The sequence below is a fragment of the Mobula hypostoma genome, chromosome 6 (genome assembly GCF_963921235.1).
Source record: "Mobula hypostoma chromosome 6, sMobHyp1.1, whole genome shotgun sequence".
NCBI lineage: Eukaryota > Metazoa > Chordata > Chondrichthyes > Myliobatiformes > Myliobatidae > Mobula > Mobula hypostoma.
Window position 1 is genome coordinate 115,933,543 of NC_086102.1, and position 22,898 is coordinate 115,956,440.

At 42.4% G+C, this 22,898-nt stretch overlaps 1 protein-coding gene across 1 annotated transcript in view; it reads left to right on the top strand.

The window, feature by feature from the left end:
• The window catches only part of LOC134348333 (caspase-8-like), a 61,863-nt gene that overhangs the window by 28,531 nt on the left and 10,434 nt on the right, over positions 1-22,898 (top strand). The window contains exons 3-8 of the mRNA XM_063051528.1: positions 1,818-1,917; positions 4,538-4,679; positions 6,306-6,451; positions 14,564-14,627; positions 20,091-20,186; positions 22,401-22,516. Of these exons, the coding sequence (XP_062907598.1) occupies positions 1,818-1,917; positions 4,538-4,679; positions 6,306-6,451; positions 14,564-14,627; positions 20,091-20,186; positions 22,401-22,516 (664 nt within the window). The remainder of the gene's footprint in view (positions 1-1,817; positions 1,918-4,537; positions 4,680-6,305; positions 6,452-14,563; positions 14,628-20,090; positions 20,187-22,400; positions 22,517-22,898) is intronic.

Here is a 22,898-nt window from a genome sequence, read left to right on the forward strand (position 1 = left end):
GAGCACATCCAGCACTCCTTTCCACCGAGCATTGCCCCTTTGACTCCAAGACCATCAGTGCCTCAAATTTAACATCCTGTTAGGTATTCAAATTTATTCACAACATCATTGAACCCTATTAGTGTGCTTTTCAGTTGCCAAACGCTCCAAGGTCAATGTTGTTCTAATTCTGATGTGTTTGCAGTCTCTACGCTCTTTGTCCTGTCACTGAAAGATATACCTTTAGCCTTCATGGTTCTGTCATCTGGAATTCCCCCTTTCTACAAGGTTCTCAACGCTCGTCTTCTGAGCAAATCTTTAATGGCTCATCCCAGTATCTATTTCTGTATGACTGGACTTCTGTAACTGTAAGAACATATACCAGGGACCCTGATACACTGTTGTACTGGACACTGCTGTGAGTCCATAGTTTGATAGAAATATATTTTGTTGCTGGCTTTACCTGTTATTTCCTGACATAAATAATGATACCAAAGAATCTACAAATACTACAGGCATAAATTCTTGTTTAAGGCTCATACAGTTTCAAGATACAAGAAGCTTGAATCACTCTTTATGCTGCAATTTTCTACATTAGTCCCACCACTACATCTAAGAAGAATTTCTTTTGGATGAAATGTCTTGGGACATTAAGATATATGACAAGTACCATTACAAAGTTTCTTTCTTTATCTGCAGTGTACAGGTTAGAATAAGAGTAAACACTTCACTGCCCGGCGAGGTAATTTGTCATAAGCTCTCAAACACTTCAGTGATTACTCTGGGAGATCACAGGCAGAGGAAGCTTCTAGTTTTGAAGTCAAATCCAGCCTGAACAAGGCACAAGATATCTGCCCCAACCCAATCCCCTTCAAAAGGATATTCCTAATGATTGAATTTCCACTTTCCAAGCCAATGATATTGTGATACAGTATCTTATGGATTCATCCATCAACTAAATAAAAGTACCATTTGGTACAGCTCGAGAAAATAGATACATCTATAAATTTGCCAATGACACAGCTATTGTTGGCTAAGTCTCAGACGGTGATGAGGAAATGTACAGGAGCGAGGTAGATCTGCTGGTGACGCAACTATAACCTTGCACTGAACATCAGTAAGACCAAGGAATTGATTGTGGACTTCAGGAAGGGGAAGTCAAGAGAACACACACCAGTCCTCAAAGAGTGAGCAGTTTCAAATTTCTTGGTGCCAACCTCTCTGGCTTATGTTACAGTGAGTTAATCTCAGCCAACCTGACATTGAAAAGAGGTGCTATTATCCTGGAGTGATTTATCTCAATTACTCCAGGATAAGGAAAAACAAAAAAAAAGTTAAGAATCTTGCTTTGATTGCCATCCTGTGACAATGATGGTATGCAGGTTGGGTGAGAACAGACTGAAATTATGAATCCACACCCTTTAAAATCTCGAAGTAAGATTGGCCATCTAAAGAGAGCCAATGCCCACCTGAGAAGAGAAACCGTGGAAAGTAATAGCTGCTGATAACACCAAGATTTCCTGTCATTAGTTTATCAAACAGTTGATTTAGGTATTTGTTGTTCCTTTCTGTGCATGTGGCACATCGGGTGCCAACCTTGCCATTACTTTAGCACTTGTCTGTTTTTTTTTATGACCCAAGTTGCTAACTTGATGCTCAGCCCAGCACAGATGGAAAGCATGCAAGGAGCTGGCCGGATTTGAACGTGGGACTATTCATCTCAAAGTCCAGTGCTGATGCCACTGCACCACTGGCCAGCCAATTTAGTATTGAGAACAGAATATTGATTTCTAACTTCAGATATCAATCGCAAAACTTCTTTCTTGTTTCTGTTTAAGAGTGCTGCTGTATAATATTTCCAAGCGTATCGATGATAACGAGATTAAGACGATCAGTTTTCTATTGAATATACCCAAGGGAAAGTGCCAGAGCATCAAGGTAAGTAGAAGTGAGTTGGGGTGGTTACACTGGGAAAGGAATAAACTTACGAAAACAGGGTTCCTCATGATTGTTCCACTATTTAAAACAATCCTGTCTATTCTGCACCAGTCCCCCATAATCCCCAATTACCTGACCTATTGAAAAATGATCTACTTCTTCTCTAAATGCTCTTAATGATCCGGCTTCCAAATCCCCCTGGATGGAAAATTCCACAAGTTCACAATCCCTATGAACCTCAGCTTTCAATGATCAGCCCTGAAATTTGTAACTACTGTACCTCCCTTCACTGGAGACTCTCCCACCAGTGGAAACCCTTATTATGTCATGGTCCAGTCCGTGAAGTCCACATTCCGGTTCATGGTCCGGTCCGTGGACTCAGGACTCTTGGTCTTCCAGCTGTCTCTCGTTTGGTTGAGTTAATCATAGGCACCTGATTCCCATCTTGGGGCTTGGAATATAAGTGGCCTTGGGGTTGAATGTGAGCTGCTGGTTGGTCTTGTCAGTCCCCCTTAGAGCAACCTGCTGATGGAAGGCGAGTGGAACCATTTGTGATCTCTAGGCCTGGTTGGAGGACCACTGCTTCATGGAGCCTTGTTGTCACTCATCGGAGCAGTCATCGTGGTATGGATTTGGCTGTTTCTGTAGCCAGCCAGGGTTGCTGGCTGCCCCAAGACTCAGAGCCACCCTGGATTGAGCTCCTTTCCTGTTCTTGCCCCTGTTGGGTAAGCCAGGCTATAATTGCTGTTACCTTGTGGTTGGTTCTGTCCCTCCCTGTCCTTGCCTCCGTGGGGTGAAGTTTTGCGTCCTGCCCAGGAGAAGCTCCAAGAACCCAAGCCTCGAGGATCCCAAGCCAAGCTCCAAGAACCCAAGCCTCGAGGATCCCAAGCCAAGCTCCAAGAACCCAAGCCTCGAGGATCCCAAGCCAAGATCCAAGAACCCAAGCCTTGAGGATCCCAAGACAAGCTCCAAGAACCCAAGCCTCGAGGATCCCAAGCCAAGCTCCAAGAACCCAAGCCTTGAGGATCCCAAGCCAAGCTCCAAGAACCCAAGCCTCGAGGATCCCAAGCCAAGCTCCAAGAACCCAAGCCTCGAGGATCCCAAGCCAAAATCCAAGAACCCAAGCCTTGAGGATCCCAAGCCAAGCTCCAAGAACCCAAGCCTCGAGGATCCCAAGCCAAGCTCAAGACACAAGACCCCAGCCTGCAGTCAAGCTCAAGGCCCAATTCCCCTACCCCAAGAGCAAAGACCCCAGCCCGCAGTCAAGCTCAAGGCCCAAGTGTCCTGCCCCAAGAGCAAAGACCCCAGCCAGTCTCCAAGCTCAGGCCTCCAGACCCCAGCCACATCCTGTCCTGAAGCCATGTCATGTCCTTGCCTGGTTCTGGGGTCCGAGCCCAAGGCAAGAACCAGGTTCTGGGTCCTTGTCCAGTCTCGAGCTCAGAGTTGAAGCCTTCTCTCCTAGTCCATGGTTTCTAGTCCTGGTCCCGCTTTCCCTAGCCCAAGTCTGCGTTCTTGTCCCTGCTCCTTGCCTGTATCCTGTCACGTCCCTACTCTAGTCAAGTCAAGTCCCGTTCCTGGTACTTCAGTGTCTGTGCCTCACATTTAGGTCCGTTCCCAGCACCCCATTGTGACTTATTATGCCCTTCAGGATCTTAAATTTTTTAATAAGATCACCCTCATTCTTCTAATCTCCAGATACTGTCAAACTAATTTGAATAGCTGACTGCAAGAGGGATGTGTTGCATTTGTGCAGTGTTGTCTGTGCTTCAAATTGTGTCAATCCCCATCATTAAGAAGTAGATTTTTTTTTGTTTTAGTTTCAGAGACACAGCTCGGTAACAGGCCCTTCTGGCCTGACAAGCCCATGCTACCCAATGACACCCATGTGACCAATTCACTTACGAACCCGTACATCTTTGGAATGCGGGAGGAAACCCACACGGTCACATGGAGAATGTACAAATTCCCTACTGGCAGATGCAGAATTGAACGCAGTTTGCTGGTGTTGTATCGGCATTATGCTAACCACTAAATTACATGCTGCTCCTAAAAAAAAAAAAAATCAATTTTTTTGATAGAATGTGAGGCATTACTTTACTGGCTCGTTGAAGGTGGTGTGTAACTGATTAGTACAAACAGAAGGAACTTGAATGTAATGTCAACTCATCTCGACCAATATAACAATACTGCATCATTACCTTTATTTAGGCCAGATTTCCAAGCAGGACCACAGCAGGAGACCAGCAGAGCAAAGTTGGTGGCGGAACATGATCAGACTCATCGGTGCCATCTTCATTTGGTGAAATGGCTTAGTCTTTGGGTTGATATTCAGATGAAGAATTGATGGTAATTTGGTGTCTCTGAACCAATGATTTTTGGGATAGGACAGACAAACATTGGATTAAAAAAAAGATCTCAGCTATTAGAAGTAGTCTAATGCTTTAAGAGTCCAGATGAATGGCCTTGATCCGAAACATCAACTGTGTGCTCCTTTCCACCAATTCTGCCTGACCTGCTGAGTTCCTCCAGCATTTTATTGGTGTTACTCTGAATCTCCAACACCTACAGAATCTCTTGTGTTTATTATTAGAAGAAGTGCTCTTGTTTTGTCCCATTTTAGAATTTTATGGATATTTGCACTGAAATGGAAAAAGAAGGAAACATTTCACCGAATAACCTCACGTGTTTGCGGAATGCCCTGGAGAAAATTCGAAGAATAGACCTAGTAAAGCAAGTGGAAATTTACCAGAATGAGGCAACAGGTAAGCCTGAAGGTCTGCAAGCAACATATCACCCGGTGTTTGCTTTTGCTTTAGTACGTTGTTGAGAATAGGACCTGAACAAGAGTGTGGGTGGCAGGGGGGTGCGTGGGGGGGAGTGGACGAGAATCATCTGGTCTCTTTAATAATGACTAATGTAAGTCCATTCCAAAAGTTGACAAGCACCATGTTCCTCCTAAAACATAGAAAAAAACATAGAAAACCTACAGCACAATACAGGCCCTTCGGCCCACAAAGTTGTGCCGAACATGTCTCTACCTTAGAAATTACTAGGCTTACCCATACCCCTCTATTTTTCTGAGCTCCATGTACCTATCCAAAAGTCTCTTAAAAGACCCTATCATATCTGCCTCCACCACTGTTGCTGGCAGCCCATTCCACACACCACTCTCTGTGTGTAATAAAAAAAAACAACAACAACTTACCCCTAACATTTCCTCAGTACCTACTCCCCAGCACCTTAAACCTATGTCCTCTTGTGGCAACCATTTCAGCCCTGGGAAAAAAACCTCTGACTATCCACACGATCAATGCCTCTCATCATCTTATACACCTCTATCAGGTCACCCCTCATCCTCCTGAGTTACCATTTTACTTATTTGTGAAGTGTGTCTCCCATGCATAATGAATCCACTTGTCCCATACTACTGGTACAAATGGAAAACAAAATTCACACAACTTTGATCCTGGTCTTGGATAGAAAGGTAATTGTTAGAAGAGCCAGTGATTCATACAGCGCAGAAGTAAGCCTTTCAGCCCACTAAAACCCATGCTCAGCATCAAGTACACATTGAACTAATCTTATTTGCCATCTTACCCTGGATCCCTTGGATTTACAGCCTTCTAAGTCTTGGCAATTCCAGTGCTCATTTATATACAGTGGATTCCAGTTAATTGGGACCAGTACATTTTGTCCCAATTAAGCGGCTGTCCCAATTAGCCAGCTTCATAGAAATAGTTAAAAGGCAGTTTCTCAGATGCTCAAACCACCCTGTCTGGCACCAACAATCATTCCATGTTTGAAGTCACTTAGATCACATTTCTTCCCCGTTTTGATATTTAGTCTGAACAACCTCTGAACCTCTTAACCATGTCTGCATGCTTTTATGCATTGAGTTGCTGCCACGTGATTGGCTGATTAGATATTTACATTAACAAGCAGGTACACTGGTGTACCTAATAAAGTGGCCACTGAGTGTATGTTCTCCATAAACATGGTAATTGCAAAATATGCCAAATCTGCATTGCAATGTGTACAGGCTTGATCAGGAAGTTTAACCATGATGCCTGATTATATGGCATTCAACACCTTTTATTTGTCCATATGACCTTTATGAATGATACTGAATTTACGTTTGAAAATGTTGGGACCCTAGCTGTGGAGATTTTTAGTTGTGGTTTAGCCTCAGCAGCTGTCTCTCAACATCTACGAGAATAAGAAAGTTACTAATAAGCAGGTTGAAACCCGATTAGCAAAAAAAAGTCCTGTGATCCACAGTTTCAGGTGCCATTGTATACACAATGTAACTACTTTAATTCTGAATACAAAAATGATAAGATGAAATGAGAACACATCATTAATTAAATTATTACTTATTTTACTTTGAGATGCACTTCCACTTCAAGAAAGCAGGAAGCAAGGATTGCAAAGCTCCGTCCGTCAGTTGGACACGAGATGTCCTGATCAGGTTGATGCTAAGTCAGTTACTGCAGGAACCATCAATCACCAACAATGTCAGCAAGCCTCGTCCAATGTAAGAGCTTAAAAATTCCTCTACATTCACTTGACAGTGTGCTAAACTGGGTATTGTCTTTTTCACTTTTTACCCTTTCCTTCTGCTATGGAGAGAAGATCTTACACTGGACTGCAAATAATCTGATCAGGAAAAAAAATAATTTGTTATGACCAACAAAGCTTTATATGTTGCAACAGTCCATTATAGATACAGTAAGCCTCTGGTAGAGATTCTCTACAGTATATCATGTACTTAATCTCCTTTCCAGTTTGAATTGCACTGTGTCTAAACAGGGAGCAAATTCAGAAATCAGAGGAGCAAAGGGACTTGGGAGTCCTAATGCAGGATTCCCTAAAGATTAACTTTCAGGCTGAATCAATGGCAAGGAAGGCAAATGCAATATTAGCATTCATTTCAATATTAGCATTCATTTCGAGAGGACTAGTTTATGAAAGCAAAGATGTAATGCTGAGGCTTTATATTGGTCACACTGCATTTGGAGTATTGTGAGGAGATTTGGGCCCCTTATCTGAGAAAGGATGAGATGGCATTGAAGAGGGTCCAGAAGATGTTCATGAAAAATGATCCTGGGAATGAAAGAGTTAACACATGAGGAGTGTTTGACTACTCTAGGCCTGTACTTGTTGGAGTTTAGAAGAATGAGAGATGGTCTCATTTCAACTTACTGAATATTGAAAGCCCTAGATTGAGTGGATGTGGAGAGGATGTTTCCTATAGTGGGGGAGGTCTAGAACTTCCTCAGAAGTTCTAGCACAGCCTTAGAATAGAAGGGCATGCCTTTAGAATAGAGATGAGGAGGAACTTCTTTAGCCAAAGGGTGGTAAATCTGTGGAATTCATTACCACAGTTGGCTGTAGAGGCATTGGGTCTACTTAAAATGGAGGTAGATAGGTTCTTGGTTAGTAAGCACATCAAAGATTACAGGGAAGAAGGCAGGAGAATGGGATTGAGAAAGACAATAAATCAGCCATGATGGAATGGTGGAGTAGACCTGACGGGGCAAACTGCCTAATTCTGCTGCAATGTCTGATGGTCTTGTTCAATTTGGTGGTGGCCAGAGAAAAGAAAAGCAGGAGCAACCTAATTTAGCTAATCGCAACAAAATCAGTCTGCTTTCATTCATTGGCAAGGAGATCATCAACAGTATTAGAAAGTGTTTTTTCATACATACACGAAGCAACATACTTTCTATGAATCTTGGTACTCATAGGGTTGGCCACATATTACTGGGAGTGTTGATAAATACAGCCCGTACCTCCAACGTCCTCTGCTGTGGTGTCTGGTGAATCATGTTTAATATGAAATGTATTGTTATGCTGGCAAGTAGTGAATACCAGTAGCCGGTTTTCAGTCCAATAGCTGAAATACACTCAGTGACCACTTTATGTGGTACAGGAATGGAATCTGGTGTGGTCTTCTGCCGCTGTAGTCCATCCAATTCAAGGTTGGACATGTTATGTATTCAGGGATGCTCTTCTGCACACCACTGTTGTAATCTGTTTGCTTGTTTGAGTTACTGTCGCCTTCCTGTCAGCTTGAACCAGTCCAGCCTTTCTTCTTTCATGAATGAGGTCTTCCTGCACACAGAACTGCCGCACACAAGATGTCTTTTGTTCTTCACACCAATTACTGTAAAATCTAGAGATTGTTTTGCATGAAAATCCCAGGAGATCAGCAGTTTGTAAGATACTCAAACCATTCCATCTAGTACCAACAATTGTTCCATTGTCAAAGTCACTTAGATCTCATTTCTTCCCCATTTTGATGTTTGGTCCAAACAATAAATGAACCTCTTGACCATGTCTGCTTGGTTTTATGTACTATTAAGTTGCTGCCACATGATTGGCTGAATAAATATTTGCATTCACAGGCGGGTGTACAGATCTACCAAACAAAATGGCTACTGAATGTACACTTATATCCATGAAGGAGGTAACCATGGTGTGTCACTGCAGTAGTCTGTGACTTCTCTCCCTTAAATAATGAGGACTTAGCGTGTTTGTTTGTGGGATCTGGACATGGAAAACAAAGCCAGCATTTATTGCCCATCCCTAATTGCGCTTGAGAAGGTGCTGGTGAACTGCTTTCTTGAATCACTGCAGTCCTTGTGAAGATTCTCCCACAGTGCTGTTGGGAAGGGGTTTCAGGATTACAATCCTGTAATGATGAAGGACCAGTGGTACATTCTCGTGTGCTTGAAGGCGAATCTGCAGGTGCTAGTTTTCCCTTGCACCTGCTGCCTTTGTCCTTCATTGCGATAAAGATCTTGTGCTTGTAAGATGGTGTTGGAATGGAGTGTATTTTGTAGACGGTACACACTACAGCTACTTTGCAGTTGGGGAGGGAATGAGTCTTGGGTGATTGGCGGGGTGCTCATCACTGGTCTTTCAGTAACACAATCAACGTCTGGCTCATTCTGTTAAGGTTTTGATAGCCTCAATGTTCTGGCCAGAGGAAGGGTTCTGCACATCATGAGTTTTGAATAGGAGGGCTCCCATCAATTTGTACATTTCAGGATTAACACACACAGGATGCAGGAGGAACTCAGCAGGTCAAGCAGCATCTACGGAGATGAATAAACAGTCGGCATTTTGGCCGAATCCCTTCATCACGACCGGAAAGGGAAGTGCAAGAAGCCAGAATAAGAAAGTGGGGAGAGGGGGAAAGAGTACAAGCTGGCAGGTGATATTTGAAGCTAGGTGAGTGGGTATGAAGTGAGGAGCTGGGCAGTGACGGGTGGTAAAGGTAAAGGCTGAAGAAGAAGGAATCTAATAGGAGAGGAAAGTGGACCTTGGGAGGAAGATGCTGCTTGACCTGCTGAGTTCCTCCAGCATTTTGTGTGTGTGTGTGTGTTGCTGTGGATTTCCAGCATTGCAGAATCTCTTGTGTTCACATTTCAGGCTGAAAAGAGAGAAGCCATAATTGGGAAAAAATGAATTAGGATGACAATTACACACATCTCCTGAGGCAGCAGAGTTTTCACAAACCTGCTCCCCACCCCACGCGCAGTTAAAATCAGAATCAGGTGTAAATCACCGACATATGTTGCAAAATTTGTTGTTTTGCAGCAGTAGTACAACGCAATACATTAGAAACTATAAATAAGAAATATGTCACAAAAAATTAAATAGGTAGTGCAGAAAGAGCAAAAAATAATGAGGTAGTACTCATGGGTTGGTTCATTGTCCATTCAGATACTGTATCTGATGGTGAAAGGGAGGAAGCTTTTCCTAAAATGTTGAGTGTGTGTCTTCATCACCTGCATCAGTAAATAAATCTACTGATTTAAATTTACAGATCTGCATCAGTAATTAAATAGCACTAGAGAAATCAATAGAGTTAAAGATGGACAAATTGCAGAGCCTGATAATCTGCATCCAGGACCACTAGAGAAAGTGGCTTTGGAAATACGAGGGGTGATTGATAAGTTTGTGGCCCAAGGTAGAAGGAGTCAATTTTCGAAAACCTAGCACATTTATTTTTCAATATAGTCTCCTCCTACATTTACACATTTAGTCCAGCGGTCGTGGAGCATACGGATCTTGTACCTCCAGAAAGTGTCCACAGCAGCGGTGATTGATAAGTTCATGGCCTGAGGTAGAAGGAGATGAGTTATATGGCTTTCGTTACATTCAGTTCAACTCTTTGAGTGATTAATGCAGGAAGTTTGAACAATAACTCATCTCCTTCTACCTTAGGCCACAAAGTTATCAATCACGCCTCGTAGTGGCTGCACTGGCAGATTCTCTATATTCTGAAGCAGTTGCTACAGGCTGATGCATAGCAAGTATAAACCTGCTTTTAAAAAGAAATAACAGGGCATTTGGTAAGGTTCCATAAGCAGAGTGAGTGTGTAAGTCAGAGCACATGGGATGAGGTAATATTTTGGTATGGATTGACAATGGCAGGAGACAGAAAGACTTAAAGAACAAGTCTTTCTGGGTGGCAGGCAGTGACTAGTCAGGTGCTGCAGGGATCAGTGCTTGAGCCACAGCAGTATTGGTCTTCCTATCTAAGAAAGAAAACACTTACCATGAAAGGAATGCAGCGGAGATTAACCAGGTTGATTTACGGAAGGGCTGGTAGTCACATGTGGTGAGATGTCAAAAGCCGGAAGTAAAATTTATTACATACATGTTACCACATAAAATCGAGATTCTTTTACTGTGGGCATACTTAGCAAGTGTGTAAAACTAACTGTAAACAGGATCTGTAAACTATGAACGTCAGGAACTGTAAACGAACTGTGCAAATGCAGATAATGAGAAAATAGCAATAAATAACAAACATGAATTAACAAGATAAGAGTCATTAAATGAGTGTAGTTGTCTCCTTTTGTTCAAGAGCCTGATGGTTGAGGGGTTAGTAACTGTTCCTGAACCTGGTGGTGCAAGTCCTGACGCACTTGTACCTTCTTCCTGATGGCAGCAGTGAGAGAAGAGCATGGCCTGGGTGGTGAGGATCTCCGATGATGATTTGATCAACTGCACCGGTATTCGTTAAAGTTCAGAAAAAAGAATCACTTAAAATCTCTTAAAATTCTAAGAGGACCAGACTGACCAGATTCAGGAGAATATTCCCAATGGGAAGGGAGTCCAAAAACAAGGAACACAGCATCGGTTCAAAGTAACTTTTTTTTATCAAAGTACATATATGTCACCATATACAATCCTGAGATTTGTTTTCTTGTGGGCATACTCAGTAAATCCATGAACCATAATAGAATCAATGAAAGACCCAGCCATCAGGGCAAATAACCAGTGTGCAAAAGACAACAAACTGTGCAAATAGAAAAGGAAATACATAATAATAAATAAATAGGCAATAAATATCAAGAACATGAGATGAAGAGTCCTTGATAGTGAATCCATAGCTTCAGGGAATAGTTCAATGATGGGGCAAGTGAAGTTGAATGAGGTTATCTTCACTGGTTCAAGAGCCTGATGGTTGAGGGGTTAGTAACTGTCCCTGAACCCGCTGGTGTGAGTCTTAAGGCTACTGTATCTTCTTCCTAAAGGCAGCAGCGAGAAGAGAGCATGACCTGTGTGGTGGGGATCCCTGATGATGGATGCTGCTTTCCTGTGGCAGCATTCCATGTAGAGTGCCCAGCGGTGAGAAGGACCTATCCATAATCGGCTGGGCTGTAACCACTACTTTTTGTAGGATTTTCCATTCAAGGGCATTGATGTTTCAATACTTTCCACCACACTTCTATAGAAGTTTATCAAAGTTTTAGATGTCATACTTAATCTTTGCAAAATTCCAAGGAAGTAGAGGTGCTGTCCTGCTTTCTTTGTAATGACACTTACGTGCTGGGCCCAGGGCAAATCCTCTGAAATGATAACACTGAGGAATTTAAAGTTGCTGATCCTCTCCACCTCTGATCCTCCTGATCAGGACTGGCTCATGGACCTCTGGTTTCCTCCTCCTGAAGTCAATAATCAGATCCTTGGTCTTGCTGCCACTGAGCGAGAGGTTGTTGTATAGCACCACTCAGCCAGATTTTCAATCTCCCTCCTCTATGTTAATTCATCACCACCTTTAATTCATCCAAAAGCAGTGGTGTTGTCAGCAAATTTAAATATGGTATTGGAGCTGTGCTTAGCCACACAGCCATAAGTGTAAATCGAGTAGAGCAGGGGGCCAAGTACACAGCCTTGGAACCAGAGAGAGGTGAACCTGTAGAATTCTCTACCACACAAGTAGTGGAGGCCAAGTCATTAAATATATTGAAGAAAGGGGAAGATATATTTTGTTAATGCTAAAGGAATTAAGGGATGTGAGGAGATAGATAGATAGATACTTTATTAATCCCAAGGAAATTACGGTGTCACAATAGCATTACAAGTGCATAGATATACTGTAAATATCAAAAGAGAAGTAGAAAGAATAAAAAAATAAGTTACCACAAACAGTCTAACAGGAGAGGATCATCTCTTCTCCAGCTATAGGTTGACTCATTATAGAGCCGAATGGCTGAGGGTAAGAATGACCTCATATAGCTCTCTTTGGACCAGCGTAGTTGTCTTAGTCTATCACTAAAAGTGTTCCTCTGTTCAACCAAGGTGGCATGCAGAGGGTGAGAAACATTGTCCAGAATAGCCAGGGTTTTCCATAGGGTCCTTTGTTGTACCACATCCTCCAGTATGTCCAGTTTGAATCCTATAACACAGCCAGACTTTCTAATCAGTTTATTGAGCCTGTTGGCATCACCTGTGTTGATGCCATTGCCCCCAGCACACCACCGCATCGAAGGTTGTACAGGTGACAGCAGACTGGTAGAACATGTAAAGGAGAGGCCTGCATACTCCACAGGACACCAGTCTCCTCAGGAAATAGAGGTGACTGTTGCCTTTCTTACACACAGCCTCTGTGTTGGAGCTCCATTTATGTTTGTTATCCAGGTGCACCCCCAGGTACTTGTAGGTCCTCACCACATCGACATCCTCACCATCAATAGTTACAGGGAGCAATGCAGGCTTAGTCCTCCTAAAGTCCATCACCATCTCCTTTGTCTTACTGATGGTGAACTGCAGATGATTCAGCTTGCACCATTTGACAAAGTCCTTTATCAGGGTCCTGTATTCATCCTCCTGTCCTCCCTTTATACACCCAACTATTGCTGAGGCATCAGAGAATTTCTGCAGATGACATGACTCAGTGTTGAATCTCAAGTCTGAAGTAGGAAGGGAGCCAATACAGTCCCCTGTGGAAAAATAAGTTACTGAAGTAGATAATTAGCGATGATGGTATTAAAAGATGGAGTAAGCACAAAGGTTGAATGGTGTACTCCTGCCCCCATTTCTGGTTTTCTGAAGGACAATACTCAAGTTCATAAATAATTATGATTATTACCTTGACCTCCTATGTAATTGGCTGCTATTTCCGTATGTTTTACTCACATTTTATCTGTTCTTCGTGACCGCTACTGTAATAAACCATGTGTCTCTAGTAACTAGTTTATTTCCACGATTCAATTATGTTTTGGTGTTCTGCACAATGAGCCTGACATACAAGGTGCTACAGTTAATAAACTACAATTAACCACATCTGCAGAGGAGAAATCTGTATTCAAATAAATCAAAATGTAATTTGGATGGCTGGTCACCAAACTACAGATAATTTGCATGTACTGTGAGCTTAATCTCTAAACTTCTATTCTAAATCCAATCTGCTGCAAACTGCCAAATCATGGGGGATGAGAATCGATTGGGTGGGGGGGGGGGGGGAGTTGCAGTCTCCGGAGGTGGTGCAAACCACACTTCACAACCGGACATCGTACTGTGGTCCACTGAAGACAAGAAAATCACCCTGGTGGAACTCTCAGTACCATGGGAGGAAGGATGCGAGGAGGCTCACGAGAGGAAGGCCCTGAAGTACCAGTCCTTTGTCCAGGAGTGCAGGAACAAAGGATGGTAGACGTGGCTATTCCCCATGGAGATCTGCTGTAGAGGGTTCCTGGCATGGTCAGCGTGGAGTTTGCTGTCTGCGCTGGGCCTTGATGAAAGGAACAAGAACCGAGCAGCTCGCAGGATGGGGGAGGAAGCAGAAAGAGCCTCTCGCTGGATATGGAGCAGGCGAGAAGAGTTGAATTGGAAGTCAGGAGCAGGTGGACAGTGACTTGGCCACCAACTGGAGAATGTAGTGGTTAGGAGTTGAAGCACCTGATGACATCTGCTCCTGGCCAAAGACTGCAGTTACCTCATCAGGCAACTGAAGAAAGCACCCCTGGGGTATTATGCAAGCTATTGAAGTTTATCAATTAAATGAAATCAACTTTTTTAAAAGTTTTAGAAATAAATCAGCACTATAGTGCAAAAGAAACTACACTGAAAGATAGCATAAAGCTGGTCTAACTGCATGGAGGCCAGTCTCTCTGGTACTCACTGGTCACTTAATGGAATATGACTGGAAATAACCCTGAGGAATACCTGGGAATGGGTATGGATGCATTAGAGAGAAAATTACCATCCAGTAATGCCAGTACAGGAGTGTTGTGTCCGTGATGAAATAGTTACTATGTAGACTTATTCCGTGGACTGAGCCTTAGAGAGGAGGAAAAGATAAAATACAAAAACATATCATGGAATTGTTCTTTATATTTCATAGGTGAGTGACCCAACGGCAGAAAGTACGAACTTCCAGGGAGCAGAATGTTCTTCTGCAGAGCAGGGTGAGTGAGCTGCAAAGAGATTTCTTATTCACTTCAGTCATCTTTCCTCTCCTTTTGCACTAACCTTTACATAAACGTACATCAATTGAATCAAGTCCAAATGGCAATCCATACCTGAAACTAGAATGTGAACTGTGGAGAGGAGCTCTGAGCACACATTAATTCCAGTCTGCACTTTCTACAGAAATCATAATAAGGATTAGGGAAGCTAGTTTTTATTCCCTGGTGAAAGTCGTTGAGCTGAAATGTAAACTCTCTCTCTCAAAAGTTGCTACCTGACCTGTTGGTATTCTTAACATTTTAAAAGATTGAAGTGTAGTTTTATTTATCACATCTGCATCAAAACATTAGAACATGCAGTAAAATGCATCATTTGCATCAATGACCAACACCGCCTGAGGGTTGTGCTGGTGGCAGCCCGCTAGTCTCCGGAGCCAACATAGTATGCCAATCTACTAAAGGGGATTTCTTTGTGACCCTTTTACCTCTTTTGCTTCTAATGGTTTTTGTTTCCCTCCATGTCTTTGCTTAGGGTTTGGGACTTTAGCATCTATAGCTCCTCTCTACAAATGCTTCGAGCTCAGAGTTAAGTCAGAAGGTTTCTGACTTAAATCCCACCCTTCAGATTTTGGATCCATCCATAACTAGACAGAACAAGATATTCAGCAACTCTCAACCCCATCCTGAGATCCACACGTAAAATAATGCACAAACACATACTCTTCACATCTCGATTAGCAGCATCGTGTCTTTCTTGTACAAAGCTGCCTTAATTTACAGATCCATTTGGCCCATAACTTTATCCAGTACTCAGACTGCCTATGGCTTCCCTTGATAGGGGGTTTCCAAGAGAAGTATTGGGCATTCCATGAGTACTGGACAATAACCCACAATACACTGGTGGTGCAAGGAATGAATGTAGCAGGTAGTGGATGGGAGGCCAGCAAATGGACACCTTTGTCCTGGATGGTGTTGGGCTTCTCGAGAGATTTTGGTACAACACTCATTCTTTCAGTTGGAGACCTGATATGCGACTTAGTTTTTGATATCATTCAATGGTCATTGGTGTTCTCTAAGATATTGATGGTACGGTACACGAGAACGTTGATGCCATTGAGAGTTATGGTCAGGTGGTTACTTTGCCCCTTGTTGGTGATGGCCATTGTCTGGTATGGATATGGCATGAATGTCATTTGCCATTTACTAGCTCTTGTCTAAGTATTGCTGCTTCACTTACTAAAAAGAACTGAACTGTACAAATGGCAGATAACAAAGATTTAGAATCATAGACTCATCCAGCAAAAATCAGCTCCTTTGGACCCCATGAACCCAAAAGCAAACCATCAAGCACCAACCCTACAGCATTTATATTCTCTCCTATTCAAAGTTCAAAGTAAATTTATTATCAAGGTGTATATATGTCACCATATACACCCTGAGATTCATTTTCTTATGGACATTCACAGTAAATATAAAGAATCAAAAAAAGCAATAAATATCAAGAACATGAGATGAAGAGTCTTTGAAAATGAGTCCATAGGGTGTGGGAACTGTTCAGTGTTGGGGTGAGTGAAGTTGAGTTAAGTTATTCCCTCTGGTTCAGAGCCTGATGGTTGAGGGGTAATAACTGTTCCTGAACCTGGTGGTGTGAGTCCCGAGGCTCTTGTACCCTCTTCCTGATGGCAGCAGTGAGAAGAGAGCATGGTTTGGATGGTGGGGGTTCTTGATGATGGATGCAGTTTTCCTGCAACAGCGCTCCATGTAGGTGTGCTCAGTGGTGGGAAGGACTTGATCTGTGATGGGCTGGGCTTTGGTATTTCTATACCAGGCTGTGAAGCAACCAGATAATATTCTCTCCACTGCACATCTATAGAAGTTTGTCAGAGTTTTAGATGTCATGCCAAATCTTTGCAAACTCCTAAGGAAGTAGAGACACTGTCATGCTTTCTTTGTAATTACACTTACATGCTAAGCCCAGATGAGGACTGGCTCATGGGCCTCTGGTTTCCTTCTCCTGAAGTCAATAATTAGCTCCTTGGTCCTGCTGACATTGAGTGAGAGGCTGTTGTTGTGGCACCACTGAGTTGAATTTTCAGTCTCCCAACTGTATGCTGATATGTCACCATCTTTGATTCAGCCAGCGTCAGTGGTATTGGTTAGCAAACTTCAATATGGCATTGCAGGTGTGCTTAGCCTCACAGTCATAACTAAGAAGCAAGCAGGGCAAGGGGTAAGCTCGTGCTGATGATGATTTTGGAAGAGATGTTGTTGACAATCTGAATCGGGGTCTGCAAGAGAGGAAATCGAGGATCCAGTTGCACAGGGAAGTACTGAGGACTAGGTCTTGGAGCTTATTGATTAGACTTGAGGGGATGATAGTATTGAATGCCAAGCTGAAGTCAATGAAGAGCACCCTGATATATGTCCAGATGTTCTAGGGCTGAGTGAAGAGCTAATGAAATGGCATTTGTTGTTGATCTCTTGGCGAATTGGAGCAGATTCAAGTCACTTCTCAGGCATTGATATGTTTCATCACCAACCTCTCAAAGCACTTTATCACAGTGGATATAAGTACAACTGGACGATAATCATTCAGGCAAGTTGCCACATTCTTCTTAGGCAGCAGTGCAACTGAAGCCTGCTTGAAGCAGGTGAGTATCTCAGACTGCGAAGCAAAATGTTATTAAATAAATCAGTGAACACTCCAGCCAGCTGATTAGACCAGGTCTTCAGTACTCAGCCAAGTACCCCATCTGGGCTGGATACTTTCCGTGGGTTCACCCTCCTGAAGGATGTTCTCTTGTTGGCCTCAGAGACTGATGATGCAAATCATCAGTGGGAGTTTGTGAAGGTGCCTCCAAGTTTTTAGGGTCAAAGTGAGCATAAAAGTCATTCCCAGATTATACCGCATGCCTAGATTAATGGCACTTTGCAGTGGGCATGCCTTCGAATCTGAATGTCTTTGGAATGTGGGGAGAAACTGAAGCATCAGAAACCCACATGATGACAGGATGAATATACGGATATACCCAAGGTTGGGACTGATGTCACTCTCAGGTCAGGTCTAATGCTGCCTTGATGTAAGAGGCCATCATCCTCACCTCACCTCGCCTCACCTCAGTTCTTTGATGAGGTCCAGAGTCAAGTGGCAAAGCACAAATTAGGTAGAGGTAATGTGTGTCCTTCATTGGCTGTGGCATAGAACATAACAGCATGGAATTCATGGTAATCTCATCTAGTTTTGTATCATCTGTAAACTTGGAAACGTGCTAGTTGATCATTTCGACTATGTTATTAATATTCCGTAGTCAGTCAATTGCTGGAACCTGTGCACTATGGTTTGACATCCTACTAGTCAGAGCCTGCTAACCTGAGAAAGACCCATTTATTCAAAGGTTTCAAAGGTACATTTAATGTCAGAGAAATGTATACAATATACATCCTGAAATGCTTTTTCTTTGCAACCATCCACAAAATCAGAGGAGTGCCCCCAAAGAACGTATGACAGTTAAGTTAGAACCCAAATCCCCCCCAGCTCCCCTCCCTCCCACATGTAAGCAACAAGCAACAATCCCCCTCCCCCACCAGCAAAAAAAAACATCGGCACCCTCCACTGAGCACTCAAGTGAGAGCAAAGCAACAGCAAAGACACAGACTTGCAGTACCCCAAAGACTACTTGTTCACCCGGTATTCGACATACCACAGGCTCTCTCTCTCTCTCTCTCTCTCTAATAAGGGAGAAAGAGGTGTCTCCTACTCTCTCCTTTATATCTGTTAACTAATTCTCAGTCTATGCCAGTATAGTACCCTGAATTCTATAAGCTGTAACCCAGTTGACAAACTTCACGTCTAAGATTTTATTGAAAGCTTTCTGAAAATCAAAATGCACCACATTTACCTATTCTGTTGGTTGTATCATCAAAGAAGTTAAAACGAAAAGTATTCAGAATAATATCACTGGCATATGTCATGAAATTTGTTGTTTTGCTGCAGCAGTACATTGCAATACATAATAAAAACTATAAATTACAGTAAGTATATATCAGAAAATTAAATGAAGTAAGTAGCACAAAAAGAGAGGGAAAAATACTGAGGTAGTGTTCATGGGCTCATTGTCCATTCAGAAATCTGATGGTAGAGGGGAAGAAGCTGTTCCGGAAATGTTGAGTGTGTGACTTCAGGCTCTGTACCATATCTTTGATGGTAGAAATGAGAAAAGGGCATGTCCTGGGCAAAGGGGGTCTTTAATGATGGATCCAACCTTTTGAAGGTATCCTGGATGCTGGGGAGGCTAGTGCCCATGATGGAGCTGGCTGAGTTTACAACTTTCTACAACATAACTTCCTTTTTATGGATGCTTATCCCACTCAATCCTATTATTCCTCTCCAGTGGTCTGATATTACATTCTTCAATGTAGATTCCAGTACTTTGCCTATCATTAACAGTCAGCTAACAGGTTGCTACTTACCTCTCTGTTTCCTTTCTTAAATGGAGGGGCCAAATTTCCTGCCCTCCAATCCAAGGGAACAATTGCAGAATCTGTAGAACTTTGAAAGATAGTAAGCAAAGCATTCATCACCTCTGCCACCACCTCTTTCAAAACTCTGGGATAAAGATCACTGGATCTTTGGGTTTTATCGGCATTCACCTACAAAGTGTAAATCTTGTAGCATACTATCTTCAAAATTTACAACAGCGAACCAGCAACACTTCTTTGATCGCACCCCTACCTATTCATGACCACTTCTGTCTAACATGACAAAGGTAGCAATCACCTCTTAATTTGAATTTCTCCAAATCACATACCAGAATGAAATGGAAATATTTCACAACTGGGTCAAACAGCATATTAGGTACAGAAGGTACCATGTAAAGTGGCCACTGGGTGTATGTTTGTGATCTTCCACTGCTGTAGCCCATCCACTTCAAGATTTGACATGTGTGCATTCAGTTGCTCTTCTGCACACTGCTGTTGTAACAGGTGGTTATTTGAGGTACTGTTGCCTTCCAGTCAGCTTGAAGCAGTCTGGCGATTCTCCTCTGACTTCTCTCATTAACAAAGTATTTTCGCCCACAGAAATGCTACTCACTGGATTTTTTTTTGTTTTATCGCACCATTCTCTGTAAACTCTAGAGAATGTTGTGTGTGAAAATCTAAAGGAGGTCAACAGTTTCTGAGATACTCAAACCACCCCATCTGGCACCAACAGTCAAAGTCACTTCAATCACATTTCTTCCCGATTCTAATGTTCAGTCTGATGATGTCTGCATGCTTTTATGCACTGAGCTGCTGCCACATGATTGGCTGATAAGGTATTTGCATAGGCATGCAGGCATATAGGTGAACCTGTGTATATACAGTGGGTCACTACATTTTTAAGAGCAATAAATTCTAATCATGCCTGTTATATTCAGATCTTGAGAATGGATTTTAAAAATACTTTTTACTGCTTTTTTTCAGAATCCAGTAGCATTGAACATCTGGTGCAAGGTACAAGAGCAATAAGTATGGAATCTTCACAAGGTAGAACTGAACAGAAATCTTGGATAATTCAAGGTATTTTAGTGTGTTATTTCCCCATTTCTTTTCTACATTCTCTGTTCAAATCTCACCAAGCTACAGAACAATGCTGGCGAAAAATGAACTTTAAAAAAAAAATCAAAAACTGCAGATGTTGGAAATCTGAAATAAAAATAAATGCTGAAATCAGCATCTTTTGTAGAAAGGGAAACAGAATTAACATTTCAGGATATCAGGACATAAAGTCACCAAGAGTAGTTGGAAACTGGAAGTTTGGGAATATTTTAAAAAGCAACAAAGACCCACTATGCAAACAATGAAGAAAGGAAAGATGGACTATGAAAGTAAGCTAGAACAAAATATAAAATCAGATATTAAAAGTTTTTTATAATTATTTAAAGTAGAAAATGGCAGGTGAAGTGAATGTACTGTAGGTCCCTTGTAAGATGAGAAGATAGAAATTAATATTGGGTAATGTGGAAATAGCTGAGGCCTTGAATGACTAACAGTCTTCACAGTGGAGGACACATCTAACATGCCAAAGAGAGTTGCTATGGATGCAATGGGAGGTGAGGACCTGGATACATCTCTGTCAGTAAAGAGGTAGTGGCGATCAAATCAGTGGGCCTAGACGTAGACCCATCCCCTGATCCTAGTGGGATGCATCTCAGGGTCCTGAAAGAAATGGTAGAAAATACAGCAGATTATCTGGACTCTGGGAAGTCTCTTGTGGTTTGGAAGACAACAAATGTCACACCATTGTGTAAAAAAAAAGGATGTGGGAAAAAGGCAGGTAACTATAGGCAAGTTAATGTTTGTAATCTGAAAAATGCTTGAAGCTATTACTAAAGGAAGAAAGGGTGAGAAACTTCTGGATAGTAGTGGTTCCATGAGGCAGACCCATGGATTCATGAAGGGCAAATCCTGTTTGACCAACTTACTGGATTTCTTTGAGGATTTGGTGAGCACAGTGGATTGTGGAAAACAAGTGGATGTTATATACTTGGATTTCCAGAAAGTGTTTGATAAAGTGCCACTTGAAAGACTTATCCATAATGTAAGGATGTGTGGAGTTGGAATAGTGTATTAGTAAGAATAGAGGATTAGTTAACCAATAGAAGGCAGAGAATTGGGATAAACGGATGTTTTTCTGGTTGGAAGTCAACCCTAATGCATAGATCATGTACATGTAGCCATTGACCAATTTGTTAACGGCGGAATTACATATGGAACTGAACACTGCATTCACTAGTGAAATCCCTCTTCCGATTTCATAATGGAGTTAAGGTCATTGTGGAAGCAGCTGAAGATGGTGGCACTTGCAATGCTTCCTGACTAACATCTACAGGAATGCAGTGTTGAGAATATTTTTTGTTTGTGTCTAATCCATGCTTTACCTGTCTAACCTATGCTATGCCAACCCCGTTGCCTATGATAGGTCAATAGTGAGGGAGCTTTATCTGTCCTGGGTGTAGAAATTGAGCCAGTGTAGAGGCATTCTCAGTTTTTGTATCAGGTTTCAGGCAATCTGCAGGGGTTCATTATTTTCATTTGCAAATGATGCCTCACCTACTGAGGTTTTCCAGTATTTTCTGTTCTAATTTGAGCTTTCTGCTGAACCTCGTTTATGCTGTACCTGGATAGGGAGGTTCCGATTGGAAGCTCACAGATAAATGTTTTCAAAACTCCACACTATGCTCTCCATACCATTTGAAATCTATCATAGTTATTTGTATAACTTACAGTAATTTTTCCCTCCTCCGCTTTCTTTTTTTTTCCATTCCTCATTCTGACTCTCCTCTTACCCCTTCTCCTCTCTTAGTTATTACCTCTCCTCCCTCCCTTTATCCCACAGCCGGCTCTCCTTCTTCTCCATCTCTCTAACTTTTCCACCCATCATCTTCCAGCTTCATACTTCATTTCCCGCCCCCCCAACCACCTACCTTCCTCCTCACTTGGTTTTGCCTATCAACTTCCAGCTTGTACTCCTTCCCCCCACCCCCCGCCGCCTACCTTTTTGTTGTAGTGTCTTCCTCCTTCTTTTCCAATCCAGAAGAAGGGTCTCAGCCTGAAATATTGACTCGTTATTCCTCTCCGTAGCTGCTGCCTGACCTGCTGAGTTCCTCCAGTATTTTGTGTGTGTTACTCTGGATTTCCAGCATCTGCAGAACCTCCTGCGTTTATTGTTATGGGTGACCTCATGTTCTTTTGTGTCACACACTGTTTACTTCCCTCTCCTTCACTCATTAGAAACCTCAACATCCTTCTCGCTGGAAGCGGTGCCTGGCTCTCTTCCCAGTTCTCCTGTACGAAAGGTTCCAAGCAGCATGACAGGTCAACAAAACCTGGGAGTTGGTAAGACCAAGGTAAACAACATGAACGTTTATCAAAAGCACTTCTATTTATACTAAGCCTCTCTAATCATTTAGTTGATGATTTGTGATGAGATGCATGTTCAGTTTCATTGGGAGGGGGTTGATATGCAGTTGCGAGGCAAAATGAAGAATGATGAGTGAAGTGGGTATGGTGGGTAGGTTGGCATCTCTGCAACCATACCCAGCACGAGTCTGTTGTTACAAGACAGTATAAAAAGGCAAAGTAATTTTTAAAAAACGAGTTATTGTTGCTGCGCAGCTCTTCAAAGAAGGCCCCTTTTGCACATGACTGGCTCCAAGGTAAAAGTTTTGACAGTGGAGGCTCTGGCTGCTATGGTAATCCAGTTCCTGCGGAAAGCAGTTCTGCATTAGA